The sequence below is a fragment of the Drosophila suzukii genome, chromosome 2L (genome assembly GCF_043229965.1).
Source record: "Drosophila suzukii chromosome 2L, CBGP_Dsuzu_IsoJpt1.0, whole genome shotgun sequence".
NCBI lineage: Eukaryota > Metazoa > Arthropoda > Insecta > Diptera > Drosophilidae > Drosophila > Drosophila suzukii.
Window position 1 is genome coordinate 7,878,295 of NC_092080.1, and position 21,813 is coordinate 7,900,107.

The following is a 21,813-nucleotide window of genomic DNA, read 5'->3' on the forward strand; positions in this document are numbered from 1 at the left end:
GGGGATGTTGGGGATAATGCTTAAAGTATTTAAGGTTTTAGGAGCTTAAATACTGTGTAAATTGCACAACGGAAAGAATACTTATCAGTAATTGGAGGAAATCGATTTTGATAGGTACAAAAACTAAAGCCTTAGAACAAAAAATGTATATATCAAGTGCATCCAAAATAAATAAAACCATCTTCATTCCGAATTTATTTCCCTGCATTTTACCCTAGTGCCACTTCATCTGGAAGTACACCCCTCATTTTTATAGGACAATCTCCTTTCCACTCTGGGACATGCGAACATTTTGCTCAAGCTCCTCCTCTACGTAATCTTTGATTTATGACTTGAGCATTTATGGCCGGTCTCAATTAGGTTGCCATTTTGTAAGCCACAATAACTGCAGACATCGAGACACGCACTCATAACAATGTAAAGACCGGAGGAACCAAAAAAAACCGAGGGTAATAATCTTTGGCAGTAAGCCACAGCGCCAAGGTTAAACCGACTATAAAAAGATAAACAAGCGACGATAACTAGAGCAAAAGTGGGGGAGTCTTTAGGGTAGAAAAAGAGCACTAAAGAAAATGGGGAGGTATATTGTATAAGAACGACAAAACCTCACGTGAAAATCACATCAATTGTCTGACTGGAGAACTCTAAATATAGTTAGAAAACATATACTTTTAGCAGGATGTAGTGAGCTATAAATACCCTATAAAGTTTGGCAGGTGGCCTTATAAAATTCATAGTAATAACTCCCTAAGCGGTTTAAGGTAAAGAGTAGTTAAATAAAAACAAAAAATATTTTTAATATAAGAAATACCATACAGATTGATACAGATTTATTTATATTCTTAGGAAAATACCAAAGTATAAATTTTCGGACGGAGTTCCGGACAGATTGTGGAGATTTTTACGGAATAATACAATAAACAAGTACATAGACTGACGGCTATCAGGATCTATAGATCCTTTTCTGAAACCAAATGTTTACTTACTGGTCCAACCCATCTACTTTAACAACTGCAGGGCATTTACAATCCCGTTGGAAAGGGGCGTGCAAAAGCTTTTGCCAATTGAATATAAAAAGTAATTTCCGTCTTTTATTATTTGCACGTTACTGCGAAAGCAAACCGAGCGCAAAAACCCCGGGCGGCGAGTTCTCCGTTTTAGTTTTAACGAGCCGTAATCATTGCCAGCCCACACATAGAAGCCATTTCGATATATTCAGTCTCCTGTAAACCCATATATATTTTGCTTTTTATTTCAGGCAATCACGCAATCGGAACCGTGCGAAAGTTTCCGACATTGCCGCTAAATGGAGGCGGAGCCGTCGGTGCCGTTGGCTCAAATTCGACAGCCGCAACTGGGCAAAATGGCCTGTGGATCGATCCCACCGGCGGCGTTTGGCGACAGGGTGCGGGAAATGGCAATGGGAACCCGGGTGGAGCGGGGGCAAACGGCTCATGTACGACAAAGGAGCAACTTCCGGGATACGCACAGGCCACCGCCCAGCAGGGACAACAGCCGACTCTACTGCCCGATTACGAGAGGTGAGTTCTAGGGCTGTTTATCTGCTCAGGAAGTTGCCTTAATATCCTGTCCACGCCTCGCTGACTGTTTAATTACAATAAAAAATTGTGGAGCAGAAGTCTTAAATTGGTAAAGGGATGTGGAATAGAGGTCGGTGGTGTAGGAAGTGAGGAACTTACACTCGGAAAACAGGGACTGAAAATGGATATAAATGTAAATGGGTTTGAAATCTCTAAAAATATGCCTAAAAGTATGCAATGGATAAATGCCAAGTAACAAAGTCATATTTTTCATAGCATACTTTTATGTGTGCTATAAGGATTTTCAAAACATAAGCATAAAAATCTATTCTTTTTCTAGAACGACAATTATTTATAATTTATCTTTTATTATTAAAAGTTTAAATGAATTAATTTAGTTTTTACAAAACAAAGTATAAACTCAAATAACGAAATTACATTTTTCATAGCATACTTTTAGGTATCTAGTAAGGATTTTCGAAACATACGCATAAAAACCTATTTTTAATAATTTATCTTTTATTATTTAAAGTGTAAATGAATTTATTTTGTTTTTTCAAACAATGGATAAATGCCAAATAACGAAATGACGTTTTTCATAGCATACTTTTAGGTGTATGTGAGGATTTTCGAAACAGCATAAAAATATATTTTTTTTTTGGATTAAAATTTATAATAATTTTTTTCTTGTTATTTAAAGTTCAATTTATTTTGTTTTTACTTCCGAAGCGTTTATTTTATATATGAAAAGATATTTTCTGTTTTCTGCATTGATAAAATTTGTTTTCGTGTAATAACGAAAGTACTACTCTTGGTGCAAGTAAAAGATCCATGGCACTATTTACGAGCCGAGTCGTAAAAAATATTTTGTGGAGCTGCAACCGCTGCCACCATAAAGATTCCCCAACCAAAACCAGGCCACCCTCAAAGTGGAAAGCCCGAACCCTCTTCTCCAGCCAAAAACCACCGCAACAACAACAAACGCCATTAAATTGTTACACTTGAACGGGTTTTACTTTGGGCCATGGTAACTTGCCCCAACCACGAAATAAATGTTTACGTTGGCAGGAAGGAGCACTGCAGCCGTTATTTAATTTCCATATACGCAATTCATTCATATTTCCTCGGGTTGTTTTATCTCCCTGTTTTCTTTGGGAGCTCCTGTATTTTTGTTGCCGTTTCCTTTAAAGGCTAATGAATTTTCCTTTGGGGGAAATGCATTTCAGATGGACGGGTTTTTAATCTTCTTTAATTTGGGTTAAAAGCAAAGATCAAAGAATTAATACCTTTCCTGAAAACATTTTTACATTAAACTGATAATCTCTTAATCTTTTAAGAATATTTTCGGGATCACATTTGTGTACCTAGGCTACTTGTCAGCTCTAATCAACAACTAACACCCAAGCTTGTTTACTTCGAAATTTAGCCCTCAAATTTGTCAATCCTTAACAACATCGAAGTGGATTAAACTGTCAGTAAATTCTGAGAAACTCTAAAACTTTTCAATCACAAAATAAAATTGTGACTTTCAGCTTAATAAATCTTTCCCAGTTAGTCAAATGGTTCTTGAAAATTCGGAGGAAAGTTTTGATGAAAATTCTCGCTTAATCGCTTAAATTCCATTGAGCCTAATCCAGGGCCAGGCTGCCCATTTTTAGTTGCCCATCTCAAGGACTTTGTTTTTACTTCTTACTTAGGAATTTATAAAGAAAAACAAATTTTCCTCGCTTTTCCTTAAAGCTTAATGTACCGTTGCGGCAACAATAATAAAACAAAAGCAGTAATGCAAAAAAAGAGAAAAAATAAAACAAAAATCCAAACAAGGGGCAATAAAAAAGTGGCAACTGCTGGCGACATATTTCCGTCCTGCTTTCTTTACACCTATCTCACTCTTTCAAGGCGGAAAACTTTCGCGTATTTATTTGCGGCATTTTACGCATTTATTTGTTTAGACTTCCTTTCTGCGTTCTAAGAATGAAATAACCGCCCACCTTTAACCCTCACCCCTCGCTTTCCACTTCACTTGCAATTTGGAACATTTCCCGCCACCCTCGCATGACAAAAAAACCCCCTCTTCCCGGGAAAATTCACCACCCCTCTAATACCGTTGCCACTTCCGTTACGCGATTTTCATTATTTCCGTTTCAATTTTTCCGTTGTATTCCTTCGAACCGAACTTTTCCTTCTGCTGCTCACTTTTAACAACATTGTAAAGTCGTAAAAAGTATAACATAAGCACTGGAATACCCAAACAGGATCTTCTTTTATTCTCCTTGTTTACATAAACACTCCCACCCCCAAAAATTCCCTGTTGAAACACGTGCGTCATTACCTAAAATTTCCAATTAAAATATTTAATTTCTTTCGCGGGTTGTTGTCTGATTCGAGGAGTTCTTAACAACCACCACCAAGGAAAAACGCAATTTTCACCGCTAAATTAACAATTAAAAATTGATAGTCCTCGGGGGAAGAAAAGCAAACTCTACAGATCTGCATATTTTCATATTCCCCCAGTGTCCTTAAGGCCACAGCTTAATAGCTGGAAAAAATTCAGATTACTTGGCATATTCTCAGATGTCTAACGGAATGTGTTTTTTAATTGGGTCAACGGAATTGGTTTAAACGATATGGGGCTTGGACTTAAGAGAGAAATTATAACTTAAAAAAAATAAGTTTATGTTTTTCCATCTCTGATGAAAACTGAAGAAATAATCTGCCTGAATCTTGAAAAAAAAACTTAAAAAAATATAAATATCTATTATTTTATCAGAAAACACATGTCCAATTAAAAACCAACAGCAATTTTAAACACTGAATTTTAATCTTTGCTTTGGCAATTTTATTCCTCCTCTCTGGTTAGTTTCTAAACTATTCAAACCACCATGAAATTGCCGAAACTATTCGCATTTTCCAGCGCCCACACTCCACGCACCACTAACATTTCAGTACATTTTTACGAGAACTCATTGGGAAAAAGCGAAGCGATAGATAAGCATTATCTCATTAGCTAATTAGTGCGCAAAAATTTGTGCAATAAAAAAGTTTTTCCGCTACTTTTCCTTAGTCTCGGGAAACGTTAATTTTTTGTGTTCCTGCCAACACATGGATAAAAGTTTGATTTGAATGGTAGTCAAGCTTTTTTCCCATACCTCTCAGTTTTTAGAACCTTCTCGTCCTTTTCCTACTTTTGCTCCATTTTATTTCCAATCCTCCGCAGGAATTCTACTCACTCTAATTACAAAGTTGAAATGCTAATGGGGAGAAATTTCGTATTGTATTTGCTATATTTAAGCAAATTGCAATTGCTACGGTTGAGGAAATTATGGGGGCATACAAAGGGAAATTGCAACAAAATTTTTAATGAGTAGGTGTGAGATGGGAACAATTTCCGGAGTTGCATTCACTGCCTAACAAAAGCAATTTCCTCCCATCAACAACATCGAATGATTTATGGAATCGTTGATGTGAGTACCAGACAAGCATAAATCCACAGAAAATTATTCACACTGCTCAAAATAAGTGGTCTTCTATGAAGGAAAAAATATAATATAAATATTTTGGCGAAGTTTATTGATGAACACATAATGCTTAGTATTATTTGATTCACCTTTTGTTGCTCAAATATCAATAAAAATATGGGTATGTGGAAAAAAAAGCATATTCGACTTGAATTTCAAGGCTTAAGCTATTTTTTCTATAAATTAAAATATTTTTGTAAGCCAAAGAAAATATTTTTTAAATAAAGTAAGTTTACTTAATCAAAGGTATATCTTCTAAGTTAAGAAAAAAGAACTGAATATTTTTTGGGTGCACTAATGAACACATATTTATAGAGTACTCCTTTATCAACTCATATTTCTGTACAGAATCAATTTTCAACTGGCGAATTTCCCCCTTTCTCTCTAATTTCAGGCTGTCGCCGCTGAATATGCCCGATTATGCGGAAGTCGCCTGCTCCACATTCAAGAGTCCCACCCGCGGAGCACCACCTGGCATGGGTGGCCAGTCGGCCTCCCTGTATGATAGCTGCGGGGCCTATGCCACCACCAATGTGGTGGCCAATGTGAAGCTCTACCAGAATCGCTATGCGACAAAACCGAACCAGAATAGCGCCAGCAACAACAACAATCTGCAGGGCGGTGATTACCAATCGACTGGGATGTATTCCGCACCACCGAGTGCCCACTATGGATGCCTGGAGCCCAAGCAGCAACAACAGCAGCCAAATCTGATGACAACCTCGACGGCAAGTACGGCCATTTTGACAGCCTCGCCGGCCAAGGTGAAAAAGATCAATATAACCGAGAATCAAATGGATCAATTGGAGGGCAAATCGGAGCGTACGAATCCGTTTAATCAACAGCAGCAGTTACTCCTGGCCAGTAATGCCTTGAAACAGGGTCTGGGCGCCTATGCCAATACCACTTTGGCGGCCCAAATGGCCAGTGGTGGTGGGGCAGGAACCCTGAGACGCCAGAGACAGCCCAAAACGCTTTACAAAAGCGAGAATAATATATTGGGAAAATCTAATCTGAGGCAGAGTAATATGAATACGAATGCTAATACAAATGGTTCTAGCAATGGACCTATGGACTTTCTAACCGGAGGTCCACCATCGGAGGGTGGAGATTTCTCTGGTTTGGGTCTCTGCAATTCCACCAATCAACTGCTCAACGATTGGGCCTCCAGTGCCTCGATCGCAGCTCCCGGGGATTATCATTTTGGCAGCAAGCAACCCAGCAAACAGCATCTCTATGTGAAGGCCAAGGATGGCACTTGGTCAGCGGTCAGTTCGGATGCCTATCAATCCTTCAAGCACCAGCAACAGCATCATCCATTCCTGGCCGGAGGATCAGGTGACAACAACAAGTCCTTAGCTAGTGTAAACAGCTTAGCTGGCGATAGCAAATTCCTCAGTAGTTTTGGTTCTAGCGCCAATGTCTAAGCCCTAGCTTAGAAATCAACTTAAAAGCTTGGGTCAATCGAAAAGTGCTCAATAAGTTAGAGGATTCCCGAAAGGATTGTATTATGGTAATAAGTGGAAGGCATATATCAGTTGGCAGGTGGAAGTTGGGTTGTGGAACGTTGTGAGGGTTGGTGGGGGATGAAAGTCTTTCAAACTTTGCTATTTTACTCACTTTTGATTTTAATATTATTAAATTTCACGGTCTATATATCCCATAGATCGGTATACATAAAAGCTAGACCCTTTCATGTATCTCCTTTAAACCCAACCCATAGCTCTTTTAGACTTCCACCTACCAAGAGAAAATCCCCAAACCGAAAAACAACAACGAAATGTGTGTAAAGAAATACAGAAAACCCCCTGAAAGATTGGCTTGTAAATAAATTTGCCCTAACTATATCCTATATATAAAACCGTAACCCCGTAAAGCATTTAGATTATTGCATTTGGAGCAAGCAAAAAAAAATATTATTAATTTTCTCAAGAAACCAGAAACCATCTCAAAATAGCACAGACGTAGTTCAAGTAAGTACAGCAAGAGAAATCTTTAAAAGTTAGTAGCAAAACCTTTCAAAGTTTTGCAGAAAGTGTTCCCACAGATAAGAAAACCAAATGTTAAAGCCAAAACGAGAATACCCAACCCTAACGAGAAAATATTACTTAGAGTTATATAAACAAAGCACGATGCAATTAGTTGTGTGTTGGTAAAATTATAAAAAAAACTCACCTCCCGCAAGAAAAGCTAAGTAAATGCTAATAATAAGGCTGTTAAATGTAAAATATCATAAATGATTGAGGAATGAATGACTAAATCTACATTTAAACCATGTAATTAAAGCATTAAAATGTAATTAACTGACACTAGATTTAGTTTGAATAGCTAAAACCGGGAAACCGCAAAGAGAGAAGAGCGAAAGTGGAAGGATTACAGCAAATATGGGGATTTAGCTGGAAAAAAAGAGGAGATAAAATAAACTAATCAATTAATTGATAAATTATGCAATGAGAAAAACTAAAAATAAAGATTAAAAATATGAAAAGCAACCTATATCTGGCTATATACAGGGCGTTTCGTAATGTTAAGGCAACATTTCTTTTAGTTACGAAACGCCCCAGCTGGCGTTTATTTATTTCTTATTATTCGAGGGGGATAAATACATATATATTAAATAACTTAATTTTCTTATGCATTTTGTTTAGTTTTTTCACTTATTTTAGATGGTAAGCAATACATATTTTTGTGCTGTCTAAAAAATAGGCTTATAGTTCTAGTAAAGCAATCTATATAACCCCTGCTAAATGTTTTACCCATTCCCAAATTATAGTTATGAATCGTACTCCACTTAGCCGCACAGCGAAATTTTTGTGGGCAAATCCCGCTCTAATGTGTGCGAAAATTTTCCGTTTTCAGCAAGGACTATTTGGCGTCGACACAGTTGTGCCTACATGGTTCTGGACAATTCGATGGATTTTGTGATTTGAATTCATTTGCTGGTCGTGGGTGGAAATTTCAGGTAAACCCAACTATGCTGCGGCCTACCCACAAAACTTCCGACTGATTCCCGGGCAGAGGGCGAATTTCCATCGCTGACTAGCTAATTAATTATGCACTTTGTCCGCCCGCCCCAAATCCCAATTTGTCCTACAAAATCATTAATGTAGGGATCCCTAATGAGACATTGTCCATTTTTCCCCCGGAACCTCGGCATTTACCATCCGTTAACTATAAAACATTTGCAATTTCAAATTCATGATAAACAAAATTATTTCAGTTTCCTGGCCCGTTTTGTTTATTATTGATTTTTTGTTGTTCGTTTTTGGATTGCTAGCCATTGTTACAAATTGTTATTGACAGTTTATGTCCAAACTCAGGCTCTTTGAAATTGCAACCAAACTATGCATTAAAATAATAATACAAAAAATGTTTGCATGGAGAGAAGTCAAATGAAATGAAAATCAATTCGATTAAATGAAGCGTAATAACACTGAACTTTTTATTTTAATATTTAGTTTCACAAGATAGTTGGAATTATTTTTAAATAAATGCATTTTAAGCAGTAATAAGATGCATGCTGTTAAATAAAGCTGTCAGTAAGCATTAAAACTAACTATGATTTCAATTACGGTGGTAAGCAGGGTTTTTTTTTCAGGGAATTTGTTATTAAAAGCTGAGTGAATTTAATTTGTTTATTTGTGGAGTATTTATTATGAGAGGTTTTGTGATTTAAGGAAGTATTTTATTTTATATTGTTATAGGTTATTTCTTTTTCCTTGTGAACTATAAATTTGTAGATGGAGGGAAACTTAGGCTATTCCCCAAATAAGACCATTTAAAATCCCCCAATTTGGTTCCTATTTTCCTGGCAAATTGGGATCTTTAACAGCACTAGCAGCTTATTACCCTTGGCTGAACTTTAAGCTTTTGCCACTCGAGCAACACCAGCTGCAGTGAATGCCCAGGCTAATGTATCAGTGACCAGGCCCACACCATTAGCTTCGACACCCCCGAATGAATGCCCACTGATATGCCCACCCCGACTTCCCCATCGTATCCCCAAACTGGAACTACAAATAGCCTTAGTGTCCGAAACACTCGCTACCGATAGCCACTGGCCAGGCCGATAAATAAGCCCAAATTTATCATGAACATGGAGCACACACAGGGATAGAAGGTCTCGGGACTGTCCCATATATCGTGGGACTATAATAGCAATGGCAGGCTCATAATTTTTGGCACCAAATTGCCCGATAGGCGTTGAAGCGTTCAATTGAATGCCGTCTAGCCGAAGACCTTTTCCTTGTCCATGGCCATGTCCATCCACGCCCACTGCCACCCAACAGCTATTGTATAATCAAAACTAATGGTCTATAAAGAATCAATTCGCAATTTGTTTAGCCAGCTGCTGCCCGATTCGAGCCGAGGACACGAGCAAACAGGACAATGAAACAGGATAATGCTGCAAAACGCTCTCGCCCATTTCGCCAACTGAAAAGTTTCCATTTCCCTTCGATTTCCCCCGATTTTCCCCCGCTTTTCCAGCCCTTTGTGCGTGTAACACATGTGACAAATAAAATTTAAATGCATTTTGTAAATAATTTTATATTGAAACTTGTTATTGTTTCGGGTCGGTATCAATATGTGTGGGCTTACAGTAAGTATCATAACTTTAGGTAGGGTGTGCTATTCATGTGATTATGGGATTTAAATGGTTGGAGATATTGAACTATATTTTAAAGCTGTTGGTCTGTAAATACACTCTAGAAATACATAGTGACATATTGAATTATTTATTAAATTTCATTGCACATATCCCACCATTTGCCATGTTTTTAGGTCGAATTTCCGCAAGAACCCACTGTGAGTGAGTACAAATAGCTGCCTTATTAGGGATATTTGCACAAAATTAGTTTTCCCAAAATTGATGCATCGTAAAAACATTGCAGCTGCGATGTGGGGACTGGAATTTTTGATTTGACTGTATTTAGGCAGTCGAGTGTGTAGGAAGTTGATGGGGGCTAAAGTGGGTGTGGCAGGACGAAGCACTGATTCAGCAAATTTGCCATAAAGTTTAATCAGCAGCTTTTGGCAGCATCGCAAAAAAAGCTCGTAAAAGACCAGAGACACACTCACATGCGGGGGGACAAAGTTTTATGCGCATTTGAGTGACCATAAAAATGCTCCATGGTCTTCACTGAAGTGTCCTGCTAGTCCTGCGAAGAACAAGGATAACGCATAACAAAGATGAGGGAAAATCCTACGGAAGCCTTGTAGACGGGGACCATTCTTTTTCCAATGCTTTTCGATAAGGAAATTATGCCCAGGCAATTTGATGAGATTAGCCAAGAACATTTGGTGGTCACAGATACGAAAATGTAGGAAGAAGTTTATTTAATTTAAGAACAGAGGAATTTTTATTCACTATTTTGGGAAGAGTACCTACAATCTATATGTAAAATAAATAAAATCCTTTTGTCTTTAAACATTTTCATTTACATTCCTGGCTGAAAATCAAAGCTCCCAAATGAACGCCCGACAAGTCACGTCTAAATGGTTAGCATGGTTTTTTTCTCTATAAAATAAGTGACCTTTGCTATTGTTTCCATCCAAAACACCTCCTAACTTTTTAGCACACAGCATGCAAAGCAAAGAAATTTGGGAAATTGCCTTTCGTTGCCTGTGCAAAACCAATTTCATTTAGACTCCCCAATGGATGAAAACAAGAGCAAAAATTTAAGTGCTGCAGACAGAGAATCGAAATAGGGAAAATTTCCAGGAATTTTTAGGGAAGAGAATAAAAAATGCTGCCAAATCTAGTGGGGAATTTTTGTATATTTGTAAGGCCAGAACAAACATTTTAATTTGTCCATTATGTTATTTTTGATTTTTCGGCTTTTTCTTTGGCATTTCTCCCCGTACAGCTTAATTGAAAATGGTCTGTTCGGCTGGGTTGGGGAAATGTTAAAAGAAGAGGGGAACCCTCAAGGGTTGATTACACATTTCTCGTCCACTTTCTCCCCAGAAGTTGAGTCCTCCGAAACATACACACACACTAATTAAATGCCCCCAACAGAAAGTTTTTGGCTACTAAATGAAATGCTGGCCGTGGTTTCGGCTTTAAATGGCTAAACTTACATGTCGAGTTAGTCAAAAAGTTTAATTTGCCCTTCCCCGTTGACCGTTACAACTTGTACGTCTTGTTCTTCTGCACTTTTGCCCTTGGTGAGTAATTAGTAAAATGCATTAAAATAAATTAGCTTGAGGAGCCGAAGGACCGGACAAACGGAAGCCATCCGGAATAAAGTTACCTGTTTTGAGTGGCTGCTCTGGGACTTTAGTTTGGCTGCAAATATTACATTTAATTACGATGTATTCTGATGAAGAGTCTTAGTATGGCATTTAATAATTCAAGAAGATATGTGCTGGGGTTGGTAAATCTGGTTTTATTGGGGTAATTTAATCCCAAATCTCAAAAAATTAAGAAAAATAACTTATCCACTTTGCTACATGGAGTTCAGTTGCAAGTATTGAATTTTAAATGCAAGAAAATGTGTGTTAAGGCTGTTATATTGTATTTTGAAATAAATTGGTTTCATTAAATTTTAAAATGTATAGCAAAAATAAATAATACATATTATACCTACCACCTACATATTAAATAATATATTAATTTATAGAAGAGTCTTGCCAGAATATTTTATTATTCAAGAAAAGATGTGTTTAGGCTGTTAAATTTTGAAAATAATTGCTTTGTTTAAATTCTAAAATGTGTAGCAAATAAATACTATAAATATTCTACCTACAACATACATATCAAATAACATATTAATTTTTAGAAGAGTCCTGTTAAAATATTTTATTATTCAAGAAGAGATGTCTTAAGGCTGTTAACTTTTGAACCTCTTTGGCTTAATTGAATTCCAAAATTTGTGACAAAAAAGCCAGCAAAATAAATTATGGGAATTGCCTACATTTATCTTCAGGTACACATTTTATGACACTTCCTTGTGCAACTCGTTTATTCAATCAACACATTACGTTCCCTCCGAGTAAAGGATGGAAAAAATATCCTCCTCGTAGACCAAAAAGACATGACAACCTGGACATTTTGAGAGAAAAGCGGAGAAGGCACAAAGTACAGACAAAGCGCGAGACATTTCAACAGGCCATAAAATACATTTTGGACGCCTTTTGTGAGTCCTTTGCCGCGGGCCTTTGGCGTTGTAATTTCTTGAATGTGTCAGACGTCGCCGTCCTCCAACGCTGTCATCCTCTTCAGCTCCTGTCTTCCCATTCCACGTCTATTCTAATTGCGAAATATGGCGACAATTTCAAAGAAGTTAAGGACATTGACGCCCCTTAGACGCGCTGCCAGAGGATAATACAATTTCGAATGACATTTTCGGAGCAGAGCTGTAATAAATATCCAGGGGATCCGGGGAAAGCAGGGGTCACCACCCCACTTAAACCGAACAGAACTCGCTCGTTATGTAATGGATACTTAGTGGCCGTAAAGAAGGAGAGCTCCCAGCACAAAAATGCAAACAAAACTATTAAACGAGGTTAAAAAAAAAGGAAGGAAGAAGGATATACAAGACTGTTCGACTAAAATATACCTATTAGTAACTGGAAATTTACTATAATACCTCTAATAATCACAGTTTCCTTAAGAAAAAAGTAATGAAATTAGCATGGTATTATATAAGTAATATTTTGTATTATCCTTTTCTGATCTAATGAGTATTATGGATATATTATAGGTATATAAAAGGTAGGTAAAATATCTACATACCCTATTTTTCGGGATTTGTAAAGTATTAAAAAAGTGAGTGGAAAGAAAAGAGCACCGAACCAAACCTAAGCCCGTAACCCAAGCCAAGTGAAACCCTCTTTGGCTTACCCCTCGCCCCATTGTTTTCCCCCAGTGTATGGCCCCACTTTATGAAACGTTTTATTATACTAATTTGTAGGATGGCAATGGTCGAAATGGTAGCCAGTTTCGGTTACATCGGATGGCCAACTAAAAATGGCAATTTGCCATTGCTTCAAATGAGCGTGGCCCTCACAGACTTGGACTGCACTGCCAACCACCCAACTACCCACTGGGTTGGATGTGGATCCTTCACTCACACAGGGACACCGAGGAGCACCAGGACACTTCAGTCAAGTCTCTATTAGCAGACAATGCTCTTGAGGGTCGCACAAAAAGGAGGGGGCAGCTGGAACCAAACTGGTTTCGGTTTGATTCTCAGACGTGGCCAACAAAACTGGCTCCTAATACATATGGAAAAGGTAGTTATGTGCATTAGTTACAGGGTAGCAAAGGGGATAGTAAAGACCTAGTTTAGCATTATAATAATAATATTATATCATTTTTATCGAAAATATTTCGATACAAACCTTAAGCCATTAGGAACTTTTGAAATTATATCATATTATTGTAAGTTAAAGATTCTTATTTAAGGTTTTTCTAACAGTCATTATAGATCCTTTAAGATGATACAGCCTATATAAGTTCTTCTGAAATTTGTGTTTAAGATTAGATTGCATTAAATATATTTTATTTTAAGTGTATTATCTTTAATAGTTTTCCAGCAAAACTAAGAGATATCAGAGGTCCCTGAAATGCAACCACCATTTCATTCTCCCAGCTCAATCGTTTTAAATGCGCTCACGAAAATTGTTTAAGTGCGGGTGAGAGTGCCTCAGTTAAGGGATTTTCGCCTGAGTTTTATTAAAATGCCGTTGTATGGGTTGGCTGGCTGGTTATAGTCCAAGGCCCAAAGAGCGCCAAGTGGACAATGCTCTACGCATTGGGACCCCACTTCAGGACCCGAAATAACCCCCCCTCCCAACACACACACACCAAGAGAAATCCTCGTTCGGTGGATCGTTAGCATTGCATTTCAGAAACAGAAAAGGTAGTTGGGTAGCTGGGGATTGCCAAGTTTTAACGACTTTGTTTCCGTTACGTCTAATTTAATGAAATTCGTTTTGCTTTTTGGTCGCACTCCTTTGCCGCTGCTCCTTTTTGCCAAGTTTTGTGCATAAAATTTTCAAAAAAGGAATTCTAATGACTTGGGCGTTGTTGCAAAAATCTTCCTCTTCTCTTTCGCACAGACACTGGATAGTTAGTTTGGTTGTTTTTGGGTCTGGGTCCAGTCTGGTTTTTGGTTTTCTATATGTACACGAACGTTTTTCACTTTGGTCTATAATATTTTGTTTGGTTTCTGATTTAATGATGGTGGTAGGTATGCCCCACTTGTTGGTTTTTCTATTGGTATCCTCGGTGTTTTTCAGCTCTACGGGGAAATGAAGACATTGCCGGGAATTATATAGAATGATGGTATGGGATGGGCTGTGTGTACTTAAGGGGTACTGGATGAAATGTTAATGTATGGGGCGTAACCTCGATTAGTTTTGCCGATAAGCAAACTATTATGGCGCACTTAGCAATTAGCTTACTTTCGCTTTATGGGCTGAGGATAATGGATAGCTATATCCCTTAATTTTCATGATATTCTTTTAATTTTTTGATCCTATGGTTCTTTTAGTGCTCAAGTTATACGATAATTTTAAGTGATAATGATATCTAAATTTGTATAAGCCCCCAGAAAGCTTATCGGAAAATCCCCTGCATAAAAATTCAATTCCATTCAAATCGTTTTCCTGGCCCCGCCATAAAGCGAAACCAATCCGATGCATCTGCAATTACGTGCAACCCATAGCTAACCAGCGAATTTCAATTTAGTTGCATGTTGCACTTCTGCCACGCCCACTTGGCCAACAAAAAAAAATGAAACCAACACCATAAAAAGTGAATAAGAAGTGGAATAAATTTATTCGCTGGGTTGCAAGTTGCACCGCCTCAAAAGTTATAACTATTTGTGGAAGATATATGTGCGGTGTTTTTTTTTCGGGGCGGCAGGGTGAAGTAAACAAACTGATTTGCATTTATGGAAATGGCATTTTAGCACACATTTCGCCCCTTGCAACCCGCAGAACTCACATAATGGCGTAAAAATGCAAAAGGCAAAAGGGAAATGTCTGCAGGAAAGCGGGAAATCCCTTTCGACCAACTCAAATAGAAATGTCCAGAGTGTGTGTGTGTGTGTGTGTGTGTGACTATGGCATAAGTAAATATTTATGTTTTATGTTAATGAGAATATGTCTGACTTTTTGCTATTTGAATATTGGCAAACGGTCGGTCGTCCTGGCCCAGGACTTTCTCTGCCGCACATTTGTTTGCATTTGCACTCGGTTTGGTTTGGTACGTTTGGTGTCCTGGCCCCCAAGAATGACAAATGCGTCGGGTTCTGGTTAAAGCTGCGGTTGCAGCTTGCATATTTTTCATTTAACCAACAAGCAAACAAATGCCAGCTCCTGTGGTTTTATGTGGGCGTTCCCTTTCCCAAAGGGGCGTGGCACATCGGAGGTCGCCTTCATTACTTTACGGACATGGACATGAGCATGGGCATGACTTTCGCTGGTAGCCGCTGCCTAGTGGCTTGTTTGCCAATAATTGACAATTTAATTTGGCCAAAGTGTTTGGGTGGTGGCGATAAATAAAGGGGGGGAATGCACGGAGGAAATGGGGAAAATAATATGCTAATTAGGTGGCGGAATTTCGAATACGCTCACTGGCAAAATATTTGATTTGCATTCTGAAAGGGGGCGGTTACAGGAATTTAAGGAGAACCACATGATTTGCTTAAGCCCAGAAATGCCTTTAAAGAAAATGTAGTTCATTACGAACATAAGAAATAAAATATTTTAATTAGTCTTAAATAAAATATAAGCCCAATTGATTTAATATTAACATTGGTTCTTCCATTAATCAATATTCAAGACCAGCAAGTCAAGTGGCAATAATCACAAAATAAACATAAAATACATTGAAATGCACACAAAAACAAACAATCCGTCCAATGATGATAGTTTACTTTAGTTTAAATTAAAACCTTTCATTAACCTTGTTTACTGTGAAAAGTCAACAGACCAAACAAATATTTGTCTGGTTAAAATTCAGGCTTTAATACGGTTTATGTAACCATTACTTTTAACGCCATATGTGTTTAAAAACAATGTTGCCTATCTTTTTGGGCTATTTAATCAATCAAGGATTTTTGTTTTGATTTTTTTGCATCGACCTCATAAAGAATGTCAACTACTTTTTGCAGGGCATTTATTGTTCGACATTTTTATGCCCATATTAATATATGCATTTTTTCATCGCATATTTAATTAGTTTGTTGTTTATGGCCTCCATGAAAGTTGTTTGTTTTGTCTTTTTGTTCGCTGGTCTGATTTTTTTGTGTTTCCTACATGCTCATATTGTTGTTTGTGGTCATTTGTTGTTGTTTATTTATTTAACCCTTTTTTCGCTGGTAATTTATTAATGCTGCACTGATATGCCGCTTAAGCTGACGTTTAATTAATTTTATTAATTTTTTCATCAGCCTAGAGTATCAAAATAAAAACTGCAATATTTTTGCGGCTTTTCGTGTTAATGAAAATTGTATTTGGAGTAAAAGAAAAATTGCGATTAAGTAGACTAATTCAATCAGAGCGAATAAATATTTTAAATACTAATAAATTGATGGAAAAGAGGGTGGACTTATTAAAGAGTTATGCATTTTATGAATGTGTTTAAGGGACAGTATTAAAAGTATTTAAGCTTTAAAGTATTTTAAGTCAAATAAATTTTTTTATATTTATTTAATATATGTTAAAAAATACATATTCATAACTTCTAAGGCATTTATGCATTTCGGAAGTCCCATCACCTCGGATTTCTAAAAAGAACCATTATATCGCTAAGAGGGGTTTGCCAATGCAATGTCATTTAACAGAACCTAGTTCAATAAACTTTTATGCTAAAACCTTGCCATTCATTGAGAGTCTGAGGAAAAGACAACACGGAAAAGCGGGCATAAATATGCTCGGGCATGTTTCCAGACTCTAAATGTGGAGGTGGATTCTTCGGGGTGGCTCTTTTAAAGGACGGGTGTGTGGACACACATTGAAACCGAGATTGTCAACAGGGGCCCAAGCGAAAGTGATACGGGGATTTTCCACTGCGAAGGCGACACGATGTGGCAGAAGGCCCAAAGTAGACAGCGGGAATCGCTCCCGTCACTCCATCCTGATGATGATGATGACACGATCCGGCGGCTGAGGCGCTGAGGAGCTGGGGAGCTGAGGAGCGGGTCTTATGTTTGACTTCGATGCTGAAATATGCATTATAGTTATGGTAATGGCCTGGCTGGAACTGGAAACTACCCATACTCCCCGTCGCCACCGGGTAGCTGATGTCAAAATGATGACAGGCATATTTACGCTCGTTTCGGGCTCGCCTCGAATACCCTCGCTAAAGGACGGAATTCCCGGGATTTACTTAGGGATTTGCAGATATCTTAAGAGATTGATCCCCATGGACTTTGGTTTTACACTTTATATTGTAATAATACAAATTTATAAGTTGAGATAAAGGTTCGAGTCTTAAATGGAATTTCAGAGAAATTAAGGGTCATTTTAAAAATAAACTTAAAAAAATTTATGGAAATATTACGATCTACGTATAAGATTTTTATTATAGATTTATTTTTCCTAAGCATTCCGCACAATAATTATTATAATTATTATTACTTATTATAATAGTATTTTATTTTAGAGGCTAGTAATTTGAATTAAAAATATTAAGAAGTGCTCAAAATATTTTTAAGGTTAATTTTTTTTAGGGAAATGAAAATTCGGTGATATAGATTATTTTTAACCGTTTTGTCTTTTCAAGCTCACCGTCATTGTTTTTTCTTTCGGCGCTGTTTGCTTGCTTGCCGCGTCGTCTTTGGTTTTATGGCTTTTCTTTTCATTTTCCACGCCGCTTTGCGCAAATTTACAGAGCCCGTGCGAGACAGAGAGGGAAGATGGTGAAGAGAGCGAGAGAGAGACAGGACGAGGGTGCAGATGACAGGCCGTGCAAGGTTAAAGTGACAAGTGCGATGATGTGGCGCCCTGCATAATGCCAAGGTAAGGCAGAGGGGGGTGGAAAACTAAGGGGGTTTTCCCGGGGGGTGGTGGTGGTGCCACCTTGTTATGGGCAACATATTTGCGTCGCGACAAAAACAAAATTACGTGCAGCCATCAGCCAGGAAAAAATATGAAGGAACGGAAAAACGAGTGGTAGACGTATAAAAAAGTTTTGCAGACTGCAAAACGAGAATGGTTCTAGTTATACCTGGTACTCAATAGTGTGTAGGGATATGCTATATATGACTAGGTGGGATTTTACAAGAGGGAATTGGGAGAACAAAATCTAATATTATCCAAAATAACCAAATTTCTATAAATATGTAATTTTATTTTATAGATAAATAGCGATATATCAAGGCAGTTTTTTAGAACCAGATTTCTGTAGAAGATACCATACATGTGCCATAAATAAAATATGAATTATTTTTGAAGTTTCTAAAGATAAAATACAATAAACTCCTTTTTCCAGATCTTACAAAAAAACAATTGTAATATAAATTAATTTTTTGATTAAATATAACATTTCCTTTGAAAGTGGATAAATATATGTTTTTGATCCTTCGAAACAAATTCTAAAATCCTTTCTTAGAGGTACAACAATCGAAGTAAAAGGTGTTCTACAGTCGTAACTCGATAACACCCTCCGTTCCCTCCGATGTTGTTCGTGTTCTTCGTGTTGCTACTGTTGTAGTTGCACTTATACAATCTCCTGTTGTTCTTGTTGCTCGGTGTTAGTTCGCTGTTTGACTGCGGCTTTTGCCTTTTGTTTTTATGCCACAGTAAAAACACTGAAATGCGATACTATTGTTGCAACAATTGTTGCTGCCTCTTGCTGTTATTATTGTTGGATTTGTTGTAGTTACAGGCACATTATCCAACACCTCGTTGTTTTGTTGGTTGTCTCGCACAATGTGTGGCCATGTTTGCCACGGCTGCCAGCATGAAATCTATGGATTTAGCAAGCACTTAAACTTTGTCATATGCCATACATACGAGGGCTTCCAGCCTGATGTCGTTGATGAGGATGATGATGTTGTTGTCGCCGGCTTTGGCACTGCTTTACACCTTCTCCAAACCATTGTACTTAAATAGGTATACGGATATGTACAGTGTACACTGTACATTCCCCCCCGGACATTTGCACTTGAAACATTCATTGGAAACGGCCACCGAGGAGACAGTCAAATGGTGCATTAACCTTTGTCATTGCAGTTGCCAGTGCCAAGGGCTGGAATGAAATTATGATGCTAAATGAAATTACAAACGGTTAGCTCGATGGAGTTGAATGGTCGAAAAGGAAAATGGAAAAAGGGTGTCCATTGAATCGGTTAAGGTCGAGCTGCTAAATCGATTAGAAGACCAGGCTATTAGGTCTTTAAAAGTTATTTTAAAATTGGTGCACTTTAGGTAAGCTAACAAAAAAATCTTTAGAAATGTTCAGCCACTTAAAATATTTAAAAAAATACTTCTTAACCATTCCTAACATTTTTCAAAGGCTTCCATTTTAAAGCTAGATTTTCCTTAAGTTTTTTTTTTGTTGCTAGTTATAAGTTCTATAATAGTTTGGTTAAAAATATATAAATATTTAAGCTAATATACCAAGTAAAACAAAATTCCAAACAAATCTTTAGAAAAATAGTTGCAAGGAATTCTTCCTTATTAGTTTAAAAATATTTCGTTTGTGGCAATAAAAAATTCCTCTTGGGACGTGGATCAAAGTGCTAGCCGGAAATAGTTCAATCAACTTAGAACGACACCCGGCTGAATAGAGTGCCAAAAACAAATCGAGTAACGAAATTCAACTCCTCATCTTTCAGGCCAATATATCTAGGAATATATCTATGCACGAGTATTGGCTCGTAATCCACGTGGATTATGTCAAAATTGGTATATCATAAAAACGTAGTGTACGTGATGCGAATCTAAAGGCCCGTTGAGATCCAAAAACTGGCGAAAATATTGCCGAACAGACCGAAACGTACTCCTGCCACTTTTCATGTTCGCGGAATCGTTCGCACTCAGACTGGAACCAAAACCGAAACTCGAACCCAAACCTTTTTGACCGAATGATTAATTTGTATGCGCCAGGCGGTGACTTCTGCGGTATCGGGACAAAGGCCAAAAGTGTTTGGCATGTAACGGAAATGCTCGGCCAGAGACCACGAAAATGGAATGGAAAGCGGGAAAACAGACAGACTTTGAATATGCAACCGGAATGGGCAAATAAAGTTTTCCCCGACTATTTCTTTCCATTCGCCAAACGGATTTTCCTCAAGGGGAACTTTTCCCTTTATGGCCATGCCATATAAACTTCTTGGCTTTTTGCCAACAACTTGTTAAAAAATAGAAGAAAAAAAAAAAAAGAAAACAAGGGCAGGCCAAGTTTTGCCTCCTTTCTTTGCTTAATTTTTTACAACTTGTAAAGAGCAAAATAAAATTCATTGCGCGACAATTGGGGGGATTGTAAGTGGGTTCTACCTACAGTCCGTGTCAAGATTTCATTAAGGTTCTCGGGTCCCAACAGCAAAGCTTGGCCAATGCATGTTGGAATGGTAAACCCGGCAAAAACGGAGACCGGAAAAACTTTGGCTCATTAATTGAGTCGCTCTATTAGGCAGGCGACCAGCGGAGAAGCAAACAAAATTAAACAAAAATTCAGGCAAACAAAAAGTATTCCCATAAATATAAACGATGCTTGGTTCTGTTGGATTTGGGTATTTTACTCAAGGATCAGGAAAAAGGGGTAGAATAAAGGGTTAATTCTGGATACCCTTTAAGAACTTTGATACATTTGGAAATTTTTATATAATTTAAAATATAATATATGTATAATATTATATTATATTATTATATCTTTTAAAAATAGGTTAAGTTAGGATTTGTCCTATTCCAAATATAAATATTCTTAAAATATCCTTCTATTCCCAATATACCCTTTCCCTTTGCCATTTTTGCAGTCGCCCTGCGGAATGAGTTTCCTTTTGGGTGGGAAAACCGGGCTTCCTATTTCAATTTCGTATATCAGCAATTTGAAAATGAACTTTACACTTGGCCTGGCGCCGTGTTCGTTTCGCTGGATGGCAGGATATCTCAGGCATCTGTATCCTTTCTTTTTATTGTATTACCGCGAGTGTTATGCTAATTTCCGGAACCGGAATGCCAGCTTCCTCGAACTCCCCCGCCCTTTGGCGTTGGCGCTCCTTCATTCTGTCTCGCCGTACGGGAAATGAAATTTAACTGAATTTGCATTGGAATTCGATTAAATTGTTTATGCAAACATTTCGTTTCATTTCATTTGCGGGTTTTTCGCTTTCCCGCCTGAAAGACTTTTGGGCCGTCTTTGCTCCCTTCTTACCAAAATGGAAAACTCCATGTTCATGTGGGAATCCTTTTTGGCCTGCTCCTTGCCGCGTGGAAATTTCATTGAAAAGCCCCAAGTTGATTTTAGCGTTTATATCATTTGCATAATACTCATACATTTGTTTGTTTGTTTGTATCCCCTTCTGTTTGTTGCTCGGCTAAATTCGTGTTAGGCCTTGTTATTTATGAATTAATTTCATTCGGCATGTAAATGTGCATCAAGGTAATCGAGTATGCCGCCTTTGAAATGGTTTAACAATTTGCATAAAAAATATGAACACATTTTTGAAGGAGTCTTGGTGGAGAAAGCGAAGAGATTGATGCCACACGACAGTTGGTGGGAGTTATTGTGATTGGTGTGAAGGAAAGTAATATAGAACGGTCCTCTGAAAGTGTCACGTTTAAATTGGATTGGA

At 37.7% G+C, this 21,813-nt stretch overlaps 1 protein-coding gene across 3 annotated transcripts in view; it reads left to right on the forward strand.

Moving 5' to 3' along the window:
• The window catches only part of robo3 (roundabout 3), a 46,664-nt gene extending 38,660 nt beyond the window's left edge, over window positions 1-8,004 (forward strand). For 2 of the 3 annotated variants that reach the window (XM_017090070.4, XM_036821900.3), the window contains 2 exons: window positions 1,259-1,541; window positions 5,454-7,547. In XM_017090070.4, the coding sequence (XP_016945559.3) occupies window positions 1,259-1,541; window positions 5,454-6,486 (1,316 nt within the window). In that variant the 3' untranslated portion in view covers window positions 6,487-7,547. Of the gene's footprint in view, window positions 1-1,258; window positions 1,542-5,453; window positions 7,548-7,918 lie in introns of those variants that run through there. The other variant, XM_017090071.4, reaches the window with a different exon arrangement.
• The last annotated feature ends 13,809 nt before the right edge of the window (window positions 8,005-21,813 follow it).